At 44.1% G+C, this 14,640-nt stretch overlaps 1 protein-coding gene across 1 annotated transcript in view; it reads right to left on the minus strand.

Moving 5' to 3' along the window:
• Window positions 1-3,272: 3,272 nt before the first annotated feature.
• Window positions 3,273-14,640, minus strand: part of ESYT2 (extended synaptotagmin 2) — an 82,155-nt gene continuing 70,787 nt past the window's right edge. Inside the window, exons 17-23 of the mRNA XM_038559190.1 lie at window positions 13,500-13,649; window positions 12,006-12,391; window positions 10,492-10,590; window positions 8,865-8,996; window positions 6,918-7,023; window positions 6,215-6,264; window positions 3,273-6,120 (exon numbers count right to left, since the gene is read on the minus strand). Of these exons, the coding sequence (XP_038415118.1) occupies window positions 6,075-6,120; window positions 6,215-6,264; window positions 6,918-7,023; window positions 8,865-8,996; window positions 10,492-10,590; window positions 12,006-12,391; window positions 13,500-13,649 (969 nt within the window). The 3' untranslated portion in view covers window positions 3,273-6,074. The remainder of the gene's footprint in view (window positions 6,121-6,214; window positions 6,265-6,917; window positions 7,024-8,864; window positions 8,997-10,491; window positions 10,591-12,005; window positions 12,392-13,499; window positions 13,650-14,640) is intronic.

Below are 14,640 nucleotides of genomic sequence, written 5' to 3' on the forward strand. Positions count from 1 at the left end.
TGTTTGAACAACCCTGGAAGGAAAAGCAGTAGCAACTGGGACCTCGCGGCGCTCACTTGTCCTCTCTGCTCCACACCTGCCTGCATGGACATGAGCTCTGGGGAAGCCCTGAGGGTGCAGAGGTGAAGTGTCCCCTGCTGAAGCCTCCTGGGTACATGGGTGGAAGAAAGCATGAACCCCCACCTCGCACCCAAAATTTCACTCCTAACTGACCAGAGATTGGCTATAAATGTCTTCCCTCTTCCTTCTCCTTTTAAAACTTGTGGGTGGATGGCCAGCCCCTTCAGCCAGTCCTCAGCCTCGCTGCACCCCTTCTGGGGTGGGTTGGGGGCCTGAGCCCCCGTTGCCCTCACAGGCCCAGCAAGGCTCAGCTGCCTGGGTGTCCCTGGCGGCCGAGAGCGCCCCTCCCCCCCCAGAGTGCCCTGGGTCCCGCAGGCTCATTGATTAGAGCCCCTGATGGTGGGTGAGGGCCTGGCATGGGTCACTGTGCACCCCCCAGGGCAGGCCCCACACTGTTCCCCACACTCCAGCATACAGGAGGCACTCACCGAATGCATCGGAAGATGAGCGTCCACTGGGCTTGGCAGGGACCCTGGTGAGCGTCCCTCCCTGCACCACCCCAGGAAGGCACGCACCCCGGTGAAGCCACAGCAGCGTCATCACACCTGTGGCCCCTGATCCCTTACTGTCATGCATCCAAGTCTTGTGACGGAAAAGTCACATTTGCCTTTCAAAACCTTCTGGGTACATTAATTCCAAGTGTACTGATTATATGTGGCTCCTAGATTAGTCTTGTTTTATCCAAATAAATGCTGACTTGTTAACTCACTTCGTGTCATATATTCTGTCCTATACTCTTTTGGAAAATTTCCTGTCCATTTATGAGCTAGAAAATGGACTATCATCCTACTGGCTGTTACTGCATAATTAAACGCAAAGGATGGTCTAAATATTTGTGATAATAGGACAGTTTAGTAAAAGAATAACTGATGTAATGGGCTGTCAGGGCATTTCACTTTACGAAGAATGATCTAGTTATTTAAAGATTTATGGATTCATTATTTGAGAGAGCGAGCGAGCAAGCGTGCTCACGGTGGGGGGGGGGGCGGTGTGGGGGGGTGTTCCTGCCTCTCCTTCTCCCCGCTGGTGCTCTCTCACTATCCCTGTGTCTCTCTCTCAAATAAAATAAAATAAAATAAAATAAAATAAAATAAAATAAATAAAATAAATAAAATAAAAAGTAAATAAAAATAAAATAAAATAAAATAAAATAAAATAAACAATACAAAGAAAATTGGACACAGTATGGCAACTCTGTAAGAACCCTCCTCCTTAACTTTGTTGTTTCTGGTTTAGCAACTTTCTTGGGCAAATTATCTAAAAGCTGCCTCTGAAGTCTGCCCAGCTGGCTGTTTGGAGCTAAGGATTGGAGGGATTTCCTTGACTGAGGACAGAACACCCGTGGTGACTCTTTGGGCCCTGGGCTTCTCTGGGCCCCACCCAGCTCGGCAGGTGCACCCCGCCCTCCTCCATGTGCAACTCCTTTTCCAGACTTCCCTTGTTTTGGCTGGCCTCATGTTTCTTGACTGATATCCCTGCCCCATGCAACCACCATGTTGCATAAATGCCACTGAGGGTTTTTGATAGTTTTCCCAGGAGCCACACAGGTCATGGAGGGGCAGTTCCCTGAAGATGAGGGTGCCTGGGGGTGCTCTATACCCAGGCTGCACGCTCCCCCTCTCGCTGCAGTCACCACTAGCAGAGTCCCAAGGCTGCTGCATGACTTTTCCCATTATATTTTATTTTTTCCATTTTTTTAAATAATCTCCACAGCCAATGTGGGGCTCAAACTCACAACCCCCAGCTCAGGACCCACTGAGCCAGCCAGGCCCCCACCATTATATTGTCTAGTAGCTGGTAATAGTATATGAGACACAGAGCTTTGTATGTTTTCATGACTGGCTCCTTATTAAACACTTGTTTTAATAAGTTTTCAGATATTTTCTTGGATTTTACAGGTAGACAATCTCGTATTTTGAAAACAACTTCTCCCATTTATCATCTTTTTTTCGTCTCATAGCGTATCACCCAGGATTTCCAGAACACAAACTAAAGGCAGACTTCTCTGCTCCTTTCCCACCTTTGTGCTCAATTGTTTCAGATAATTACACTGTTGGCTTTTTGCTGCAATACTATCTATTCTTCATGTTCATCGTACCTTTCTCTTTAGGCTTTACTAAGAACTGTCAATATGTGTCTTTCTTTAAATGGAAACTTAGGACAAATCAGCCAAGGTCTGCCAAACTTGAGAAGTAATTCATCCAGCAGCTATTTACCATGGGCTGAGAGCAGTTTAAGAGCTGGAAAAGGACGTACCACCACCCAACCTCTGCCCCCGGGCTCACAGGCAGCTGGGGTGATTATATTAAGCATGCATATGAGGTGCTGAGAGGCTAATGGGGGGTGCTGTGAGGGGTGGCCCAGGAAACGCACCCTGGGCTGAGAACCCAAAGGCAACAGGAGTTGGCCAGGCCCACGTGCGAATGCGCTGGGGGCACAGAAGTGGGAAGGAGCACAAGGTGGACGTGTGCAGCAATGGGAGGAAGCATTATGGCGAGCGGCAGTGTGGAAGGAAATACAGGTGAGGGCGTCCCATGGCCTGATATGCTCTTGGTTTTTATTCTAGCAACAGAGACGTGTTTTCAAAGATCCCTCCGGCTGCTGCACGGAGCTGACAGGCAGGAGACAGGAGCCGAGTGGGTGCACTCTGGCAGAACGCAGGGACCCAGTATCTGCACATGGGAACAGCAGCACAGGGGCCAGAGGTCTCCATCTCAGGCTCCCAGGCAGACCTGACAGGTGGACAGGACACCGTGTGGAAGGCACACGAGGCCCGGCGGCATACACTGCAGATACACAAAACCATAGCATGTCAGTGCTATAAGCAGAATGTAGAGTGAATCCCAAAAATGGGACAGGAACAAAGCATGTATCCGTCCACACTTACAAGGTGGAGGTGGTATGTGAGCTTCATTGGCAACCAACAGCACAGAGGGGAGGCCTATGTGTTGGCGTGGCCGCAGGCACCAGCGGGCCGACCGAGGGCTTCCAGATGGGAATGTGAGGGCTAATGTCAACCATCCCACCTTCTTTTGAAAAGGAAAGAATTCACAATTAGCATGTATGAATAACATACTGCATCTACTTTTCAAATCATTAGATCCCACACCTAAAGCTTCATTTCAAAACACAAAGGAAAAACAAATCCCAAGTGAGCTAACACAAAAGTTTATTGAATAAATACATGCATTGTCATGTAAAATTAGTTGATCAAAAAGGACATTTTCTAATAATAATAAAAAACCCTCTGCCGTTCTCCACTTGCAGCGGGTGATAACCCGAGTATAAACACACACACACACACACACACACACACACACACACACACACACACACTGGTCTGCACTGAGCTGCAGTCCTTGAAGAGCTGACCTCCCAATGAAGTGTGTCTGTAGAATGAGTTCTCCAAGTACACAAGTTGCAGTGAATACAGCTGTGATCTGAGATTTGAAAACACCACCAGCACTTCCATACTTTAAGGCACAGGATAAACCACCCACGTGTACACACTCACAGAATTAAAATCCATTTAATTTTCCTCCCATTGGTTTGGCTCAATATAAATAAGTCAATGTTCCCTTTTCCTGGATGAAGCAATGATTAAGAACCAGTGATGAACATTCTGAGAACTCACCCTGCAGCACTGGGTGTGGCCTCAACAGTGGGTTCTCACCCATCCCCAAAGAGCATAAGAGCTCCCCACTGAATGCTCATCTTGCCACGAAAGACAGAATCACATCTGGAAACGTTTCATGTCTTTAGAACCATCCCTTTCCATTCTCTCTCTCCTTCTAAACAGAATGAAGCCTGCTGCCAAAGGCCTCAGGACCTGCAGATGGGTCTGTTCCCAGACTCCCTGTCCCTGCGTCACAAGGCAGGGGTCATGCTAACTAGCTTTATATCTTCCGTTGTATTTATTCCGTTGTATTTATTTTGCCTAACTGCTTAAATTAAGCATTCCATAAAGTAAATATGTACCAAATAGGTGAGCATATGATTGCAAAACCCAAATGTTTAGGATGTTGCTAAAAATTATTGGTATGATGAATTTCAGTGAGTGGTTCTCTTTTTAATAGATTATGCCAGAAGCCTTTCAACAGACCAATTAAGAAAACAAATAAATCTTCAATAAATCTAATACCATGAGCAGGCAACTAGATGTAGTAAGGAGTTACCTGCCTTTATCATGCTACTAAAATACCTGTTAAATTTTTTGTGTGCATATATGTTCATGTGTGCATCAATATTAATAAACTTCCTCCTGTACATTAACATTGGAAATGGTTTATAGTGAGGCTTTATAGTGAAGCTTCATTAAATAGGAAACAATGAGATTATACTAGTCTTTATGATTACATGAAATGTGTTGTGAACTATAGACTCCATTATAAATAAACCCCTGGCTCCAAGGGTAAATCAAAACAAACCTAAAAATCTGCTGGAAGGCAGAAGTGTGCAGAAGTAACAATCAGCGTCCACCACAGGCACTTTGGTATGTTTGGTCATATGAGCAGTCCATGAGTCCATGAGACGATTTATGGTAAGATCTCCAATTTCAGTCACAAAGCTCTATCCCCCCAATATAGTCAGATATGATTCTAGAATGTTCTTATGGCTAAGGAAGTCATTTGCATCATACAGCTTAAAATATTTAAAACTCTGCATCCGTTTCTCGTAGACGTGCACAGCTTACAACACTGCTGCAGAAACTCATCCCCCAAGAAGTTTGGGACTCAAGTATATAAAACATGCTACAGTAATCCAAAAAAGGAAAAAAAATTACAAAATAAAAACGATATAACAATATCCCAATACTGAGGTCAGTCATGGCATAAATGAGGAGACCCAGGAAAAGGTTATTTACAAGTCAATAGCCGCCATGCTGGAACCCTCTGGCCCTCTGTGCAGGGCCCAGAAGCTGAGCGCCGCGCAGGGGGTCCAATGTACAATGTCACACTGATGGATAAATCAATGAGCTGTTGGTGTTTAAACCACCTCCTACCTGCTTCCTCAGATCTAGCCCACAAACTTTATGGTGATCCCGTAAGCCTGTTTTCACAGGCTGGGACAACACTGAAAATCAACAAGCTCATGACCGACTATTACAGGCAGCCTAACTGCTAACATGGAAAATCTGTATTATATTTTAGGAAGTATAATTATGTATTTGTGTACTATTTAGGAATAAGTTATATCAAGCAATTAAAAATAAACTTAAGACATTTCATTTTACATAAAGAATTTCAAATTAGTGCACCATGATTTATGAACCATGACAATGCTCTTAGTATTTTGTATTACTCAGTTACACACTTTTCCTTATAAGCACTTCAACTAACTCTCAATAATACATCTTTACATTCATGAAACTGGTAATATTTTGAATACTTTTATCATTCATGACGGGCAGAAGTATACTAATATTTAATCTTTCAGCTTTTCTTTTTAAAAAGAAACACCATAAAATTGGTCACTGAGAACTTTATCCTGCAAAGACAAAATGATTATCTGTCATAAGAATTTAATACATTTTAGAAGAAAAAAATATATTTCCTTAATCCATTTTCTTCAGAATTCAAACCAGCATGTAGAGATTATAAAAAATAGTCTATTTACATGGCATAATGTACCTCAGTGTGTACAAAACAAGGCAACAGTAAAGCATGTACATACACCTGCTTCCTAGTAGACATGACTTACAGACACACAGCTCTATGAGACACAGTAATGAGCTGCTACCCCTTTACATACTATAGTAACTGGTGAAATACTACAGAAAATTAAACATACAAAATCTAATGGTAATATTGGCCAAATATGCCTAAAATGTCAACATGGCTTATAAAACTATTAAGATTTATGTAACTAAATACACTGAAATTATAAACGTAGTCCTGATACACGTGTGGGAGGGTGGAGGGCACAGCGCAGCAGGCTCCTCACATCGGCACAGACTACGTCACCACGTGGGGTCTCGTGCCATCTTCCGTGAGGTCGTACCTAGGGGCGCACAGGGGATGAGGACAGAAGTGAGGTCAGCTGGGGAGAGTGCTGTGCAGCAAACACACCAGGCTTGTCTGTGCGGGGAACTCACCACTGGGTCCAACCCTTGGCTAGTTCTTCGGATGCCAGACCCACCAGGACCTATGGGGGCAAACGACATCTTCTGCAGTGGGTGGAGCAGCCCCACTCACCCTCCGCCAGCCTCCCGGCCTTTCTTCCTGCCGCAGTGGAACCTGCTCCTCCGTGTGTGAGACACTAGGTCACTGGGTCCAAGGGCTGCACCCCGTATCCAGCAGACTCCAAATGCAGATAAGAACCAGTGCAGATAGTTTACTGGGATACTGGCTCACATGCCACTCATGGCAGCACAGCTGGTATGAACAGTCGGTAACTGCTATCGATAGCTGAAAACTCCTCTTTCCTAACCTGACCTCTGTGTACATTTAATATTAAAGAATATGCAATCTTGTGTAAGAGTTACATGTGAATTTACACAAAAACTAGAATAAGTTCAGAGAAATAAAGCCACTAATTTGTTAGATGAATATATGCTATCAATATGTAAAAACATTAAAAAAATATGTAAAAACATTGAAAATAAAATAATCTTGAAAATGTACTCAGATTTAAGACAACAGTCTTTTATTGTCTATTATTTTATAAATAAGCATTAATCACACAGGGAGCTCACTCCTTTCCACTTATTTAAGTATGGTCTAAAAAAATGCATTTTGGTTAAGTGTTTACTATTTATAAAAAAATAGGAATTAACCAAGGATAGTTTTCAAACTTACCTTGCCAAGAAGCCCTTTATCTTTGGACAGGAAGCCGCCGCTGTTCTTTACTGCTACATCCAACGTTCTCCTCTGTACTTCTGGTAATGAAACACTGAAATCAAAGCTGACATGGAAAAAAGAGGACCTTCCTTAAATTTCCCCTTAACTTTGTTGTATTTTACTATGACTAAAAATGACATTTCTGCTTATGAGACAGTTCTGAATCTTATGCTGGTTTTTATTATACAATTGAGTTTTGTTCAATGTTTGGACTTGGCATTTCATAAAGACTCAAAAACAAATTTTTCCCATTATTTTCCAAATGTGAGGTGACGATTGTAGCACTCTAAGTAGGGGAAAGGCCCTCATGTGTGGGGAGGGGTGTTCTTGGAACATCCACACCTGAGCCTCCATCGTCGTCATCATCCTATCGATGGGGCCTATGGATGTTACAGGGCATGGCAGGGAGTGCAGACAAGTTCTCTCATCCAGGTCTAACAACCAAAGAACAGTGATTACAAAGCCTGGGTGAGTGAACTGAAGGAAGGTATTATGTGACAGAGCTTCACAGAAGGGAACAGATGTCCAGTGCACTTTCTAATGACTGAAGTCAGAGGCTGCAAACCAAAATGCTTGCAGGGAACCACATCCTCAAAGCTGGCTGGTGTCTGGCCATTGTGAGGTGGGGTCTCTAGTAAACCAGGGGACAAAGAGCCCCCAGCCCCACAGGGACATGGCTGGAAGGTGGCCGGCTTGTCCACGGATTTAGAGTAGCTAGGAACCTGGCAGGTCAGGTTTCTGAAACCTTAAATGCTGGGGCTTCATGAGAACACAGTCAAGACACACTGATACCAGAATCTGGTACACACCTGTCAGTTTTTTTTTTTTAATATTTTATTTATTTATTCATGAGAGATACACACAGAGAGGTAGAGACATAGGAGGAGGGAGAAGCAGAATTCATGCAGGGAGCCTGATGCAGGACTCGATTCCAGGACCCAGGGGTCACAAGTCGAACGCAGACGCTCAACCATGGAGCCACCCAGGTGCACCACACCTGTCAGTCTCTGTTGGTTAAACAGAGCTGTTGGCATGAAAATATGATAAAGGACCAGTCCTTTTACAGATAAATGTAAACAGAAGTGACAGATATTGACACCATTTGACTTTATTATTTCCCAAAATGCTGGTGGACTTTTAGCTATGGAGACTCTAATGTAAGGCACCCAGTTTGTACAGACTGAGGCTTATTTAAATGTGGCTCCTGAGGCTCCTAAGCCCCCAAGGCCCTCTCTGGAGATGAGCACATCAAAGTGATGGCAAAAGCATATAGGACCTTCATTAAGACATGCATTTTTTAAAACAATTTTTATTTATTTATGATAGTCACACACAGAGAGAGAGAGAGGCAGAGACATAGGCAGAGGGAGAAGCAGGCTCCATGCACCGGGAGCCTGACATGGGATTCGATCCCGTGGCTCCAGGATCGCGCCCTGGGCCAAAGGCAGGCGCTAAACCGCTGCGCCACCCAGGGATCCCTATTAAGACATGCATTAAAGAGATCTGCAAAAATGTTAAATAATGCCATTTATTTATTTTCACTATTTTTTTTATTGTTTTAGAAACTAGCTGTTTTTCAGAAGAATATTTTAAGATGTTATAGGTTAATTATTGTTATTTATAATAAAACTTAAAATTGAGCCCTGGGTGTTGTATATAAGTGATGAACCACCTAATTCTACTCCTGAAACCAATACTGCACTGTATGTCCATGAACTAGAAATTAAATAAAAATCTGAAGAAAAAAATTAATATATACTTATTTTTAAATTCTTAGTTTAGCCACGGTGCTAGTGTGACTTTTTATTGATACTTCCCGACAGAGCACTGGTTTGAATGCATCAGGGGCTCAGAGGCACTGATCCAGCCTTCCTGCCCCCCTCCCCCCACCAGTGAACACCATACCTCTGGTCAAACACAGGGTTCAGTGTTTTCTTTGACACGTGTGTTTTTCTCCTTCCTGATCTCCTCTTGTCTGGTAACAAATACATGCGGACATATGGGTCAGAGCCATCTTCAGAGAAGGCAATGAGATTTCTTATGACACAAACCAGAGAACACTAAATATTAGAATCTAGGAAAATGGTAGTGTCACATTCAAATTAACTATTCTGAATTCCTATTTATCTAAAATGCTGAGCAGCACAAAGGAGCAAAGTGTGCTCCTGTCTTCATACTCTGCTCGCTTGTTGGCGGAGGTGACTTCTGCCTCCATTTCTTGAGCCCAGTATTTGGAGGACATTCTGACACTTAGCTCTGCTGGCATCAGAGCAGAATGTGCTGCTTCCCTTTCCATGGTACTTACCCTGGCTGTCATCTCTCCTGAGGGAGAATGGTGGGCCTCACAGCTAAAGGAAGCACCCGCTGGGACACCCCAGCAAGGACACCCACATTCCACGGGTGTGGCTGCTTGGGCTGCTCAGCCCACAAACCCTCCATTCACCCAAACCCCTCACCTCCTTTGTGCAACTCATGCTGCTCTTGTCCTAGGACAACTGGTCTGAGCCAAACACAGTCTAGTATTTAATGATCAACAACTACTTCAAATTATTCACCTACTGATCACCTTGGAAATCCAGTCAGGGGACTATTTGGTGAAAGTAATTATCTCACAGCAAGAATGAATAAAGTGCCAATAAACAGGTATGAAACTAAACTCTACATTTATATATGTATTTCTAAATGTCACTCACTTTAACTCCTGGGCTTCTAAGAGCCTTTTAGAAGATGCAAATATTTATGTCACACCTTAACATCATACCTTCTCCTGGGATGGACAAGTCTCCTAAAAGAGAACTATTTATTTGGCTTCATATCATCATCACTAATCCAATACAAATTATTATTTTTTAAGATTTTACTTATTTATTCATGAGAGACCCAGAGAGAAAGAGAGGCAGAGACACAGGCAGAGAGAGAAGCAGGCTCCACGCAGGGAGCCTGATGCGGGACTCGATCCCGGGACTCCAGGATCACACCCTGGGCCGAAGGCAGTCACTAAACGGCTAAGCCACCCAGGCATCCCAATCAAATACAAATTAAAGCAACACTGTCATGTCCTTACACTTACTAGATCAGTACACTGAACAATGAACTGTTCCTGACTGGGGGTGGGAAAGGCACGCCTGTACACTCTGTGCCAATGTCAACTGGTTTGCTCCAGAAACAGTCTACAGAGATTACTGGCAATACCAACATGATCCTATAAAGTTTTCTGGATCCTTTGAATTGATATACACTTATTCCTGAAAAGTTAATTCCAAAGAGACACTTAAAGAAACATATGTTCATTACTTTGTTATACATAATAGGACAATTTAAACATCCAGGATGGCAGCTCAAGAATGTATTTCAAAGCAACCAAAATGGCTATGAATATAAAATACTTGTGAAACAAATATCAAGAACACAACACTGAATACTACGGTTATGCTATAATCTAATGACTTTGTTCTTTAAAGATAAAATAAATTCACCTGTTTGGTGAGGCTACAACTAAGTGTTTTGCAACCTGTTTAGTGCCCAAGCTCACCTGCAGGAGTGCACAACCACCACCAGCTTGTTTCTCTGTGAGCTGTGCCGGATGGTCAGCTGGATCTGCCCCAGGGGCGACTGCCCCAGGGTCATCCCACTGGGGAAGCAAAGCAGAGAATTACAGCTCTCCTCAGGACTGAGGGGTGTGTGTCCCTGGCACAAAAAGGAACCAAATTACCCATGGACTTGAAAATAATTTAAACTTTGAACTTGGAATCAACCAGCTGAGCTCACGTTTCAAACAAGGTTTCAATATAACTGAGTTATTCAGCACTGACAGCATTTTCAGTTAAGGCCCATGGTAAAAATGAGACTCAGAGGTCCCCTAATAATTCCTTGGTCTCCGCAAAGCAACGTCTGGCCTATCTGTATCCAAACCTACATATGTGTTCTCAGAGCCCCACACACATTGCTTGCTCTGATTTTTATGGGCAGCCTCCCGGATGAAGCACCACCTCTTGGCTTTCTCTCTCAGGGGTGAGGCACAGACTCTCAAGATGCAACGCCCAGCTGGGAAAATCCCAGCTGCTCCCCAAATTTGGCTCCTGAGAAAAAGTACTTTCTTTTTTTTTTTTTTCAAGATTTATTCATTGGGGAGAGAGAAAAAGAGAGAGCCTTCGTGTGTGAGAGAGACCACAAGCAGGGGGAGGGACAAAGGCAGAGGGAGAAGCAGGCTCCATGCTGAGCAGGGAGCCCCCCACCCCGACGTGGGGCTTGATCCCAGGACCCTGAGATCATGACCTAAGGCAAAGGCAGATGCTTCACTGACCAAGCCACCCAGGTGCCCCAGAAAAAGTACTTTCTTATTTAAAATTCTATTTCCTTTTAAAGCAAGAGAGAAAGGACTGGCTTTTTTTTTTTTTTTCTTTTCCCCAAATAGTGGACCCAAGAAAGTCTGAAGGAGAAAATCGTGCTGAGTGTGGGTCACAGACCTGCATACTCTCTCCTCTAGACTCAGGAGCACAACCTTTATCTCTGCCTCCATTTCTGATTCCTCAACACACCTCTGAGAATAAGAACAGAAATAGTAGCTTCCAAGTGCACATTTATTCCTTCTGCTGAAAGCTAAGGCCAAGGTCTGAAGCCTGTGACAACTGTCAGCTATTTTCCTCCTCCTCTGAAGACTCTGGAGCCTAAATATGCATCCAGAGACTAGATAACATAGGGCTAGTGGCGCCATGCTGAGCAAACAGGACTCTTTCTGGGAGCACAGATACAATCACAGTGCTAACAGCAAACATCAGCTTAGGGTCCTGCCTTCCTGGTATGAGGACAGAAATGCCGTGGCTTCAGACCCTTTCCTATTCATGGAACATGCTATCCCACTGCTTCCTGATCCTTAAATGAGTCAAATATTAGGTCCTAGAAAATGGCAGGTTTATTTTAAAAGTCAAAGACTGAGTAAAAAACCAAGGCCACTGTAGGTTCTTTTAACTTAAGATGATGTTCCATCCTTGCAGCATGAGAGACATGTACTCTGACTTGACAAGAACAAAGAGGGTGTCTACTTACTTCTCCAGCTGCCGCAGCCTCTGCCGAAGCTCCTGGGTGGCAATGGGCAGTGATATGTCAGAGGCGATGCTTGGGGTGGGCTCCTTGACGGAGATGTGGCTTGGGGAGCAGGTGGCACCAGCCTGGAGGCTGGAGGAGCTCCTGCCCAGGTCCCGGGGCCCCTGGGGGCTGGCCTCCACAGGCTGGGCTCTGTCTTCCACACCAGGCTTATCACTGCTCCCAATAACTGGTGTGCATGGGGCCGTGCTGCTGTCACCAGAACCTGGTGATGCAGACATATGAGATCTGACAGACACTTTCCTCCCTTCTTTAGAAACAGAAGGTCGTTTTACTTGAGCTGAGTGTTGGTGGTTGGGAGACCTTTCTTGCTTTTCGAGGTGGAGTACCTAGAGGTGGAAATGAAAATGAAATTAAAATCAGCGACACTAGGACAGCCTGATACCTGTCAGTACGTTCAACAACTCTTATTACTGAAGCAATGCCGTATTACAGTTTAGAAAAGGAAATCTAATCAAAGGATCACACTTTCGTCATGAAATGTCATTTCTGTATTTCTCCTCAGCCTCTTCCATTTGCACACATTTTCGCACAGTTGTGAAGCGATGTCCCTGATGGGTGAACCTGAGCTGAGTGCCCCCAAGAGAGGATGAGAGGCAAGGACATCTTCCCCAGTGGCCTCCATACACACCAGCCTCAATGCAGGAGCAGGCCTCATGCTCATAGGCTCGTGTGAGCATGCGGACCCTTTGCTTTGCTGGCTTTCCTATGTCAAGTGTGCAATACTCACACTCACTGAGCAGAGCCTATATTCCACAAACCCCTGCACTCTGGCATTACTGTGACAGTGTCACCTTTTCCCACTTTTATAAAATGAAGCTGCGGCAAACAGCTTTATGTTCATGGCCTGTCTGCATTTCTTCTTACGGAAAGTCAGATTTGCAGAGAAAGGGTTCTTGATTCAAAGGGCTCTATGATTTAAGTCCTGGAGACACTGCAGGCCTTTCTGGAGAAACTATGCTGATCCCCAGAGTTGGGGCCAAGTGGAAAGAGACCACGTACACTGCATTCTCCACAGACTAAGTTTGCTTTAATTTTTTTAAAAGTGGATTCTTCTTTTTAATTTGCATTTTAAAAATCTGTGAGTTTTAGCATTTCTATTTTATTTATTTTGAGTATTTCCTTAGGCACACAAGAATCAGTGTCTATCTTGGACAAAAAAAATTTTTGTTTGTAGTTTCTACCACCCTGTGGAGTTTTAGTAAATTTTCTCTCCTGAATGACCTTTAAAATTTTAATCTGGTCTGCTTAAGCAATCTGGAAATACCAACTTGGGCGGATGTCCCCTGGGCACTGAGATGCTGCCAGCAGTGGTTTCCCTGCTTCCCAGACAAGTGCGTGATCACCGTCCACGAGTGTCCCATGCCTGTTACCACACTCGGGAGCAGTGCTCACGAACCCATCCACTCCTGGACATGATGCAGAAGACGACAGTACCCTGAGGGCAATCTTCATCTTTAGAGTGCTGTTGGGGCCTGAATTACTGAGTTGGAATCGCTGGTTCATGGTCATGTCATCGCTGGTAAGCAGCTGACTGAGAGGGATCTTCAGATGCCCCAGAGAACACTGATGCTGTTCATCTTTGACCTGCAAGACACAAGACACAACACACTTAGCTCTGAAGGTAAAGACAGAAAATGCATAAATGTCTAAAATCCAATCTTTAAAAAACACTTGCGCCATTTTTTTTAAAATTTTTTATTTATTTATGATAGTCACACACACACACACAGAGAGAGAGAGAGAGAGAGAGAGGCAGAGACACAGGCAGAGGGAGAAGCAGGCTCCATGCACCGGGAGCCTGATGTGGGATTCGATCTTGGGTCTTCAGGATGGCGCCCTGGGCCAAAGGCAGGCGCCAAATCGCTGCGCCACCCAGGGATCCCCACTTCCGCCATTTCTAAGTAGGTTCTCATAAACGACGGACACCATGGCCACCCCTCAGAATCCTGTGACGAGTGAGGTTACAATGTGCCCAAGCCCATGTGCCTGCTACCTCCTGATCACACAGTTACAATGAGCATGAGACAATACTGTGTTTAAGGAATCCACTAGAAGCGTGAGTTAATAGAGAGTAATTAATCTATTCAAATCTGAAGATTAGGGAGAAACGTCTTAAAGTCTGTGAAAACGATGACAAATATACATTCATAGTGATGTGTCTACCAAGTTTCTACTGGTGATACTTGCTTTTGGAGAAAAACATTTTTTTTTTTTTTTTTTGAGAAAAACATTTCTAAGTACCTTTTAAGCATTCTCTATTCAAAATCTACCTGCTTGTTTCGAAAATTCACAGTATCCACTTAAATGCATGGTAATGTGCAACCCCGGTGGTTCAGGGGTTTAGCACCGTCTTCGGCCCAGGGTGGGATCCTGGAGACCAGGGATCAAGTCCCATGTCTGGCTCCCTGCATGAAGCTGCTTCTCCCTCTGTGTCTCTGCCTCTCTCTCTCTCTTTCTCTGTCTCTCATGAATAAATAAAATCTTTTAAAAAATAAATAAATGCATGGTAATTTCTGTCTCCTAAATAATCTTTCAGCATTATTTCTGTAACAGGTACTATTCTTGTTAGGTTGTT

This window comes from Canis lupus, chromosome 16 (genome assembly GCF_011100685.1).
Source record: "Canis lupus familiaris isolate Mischka breed German Shepherd chromosome 16, alternate assembly UU_Cfam_GSD_1.0, whole genome shotgun sequence".
Lineage (NCBI taxonomy): Eukaryota > Metazoa > Chordata > Mammalia > Carnivora > Canidae > Canis > Canis lupus.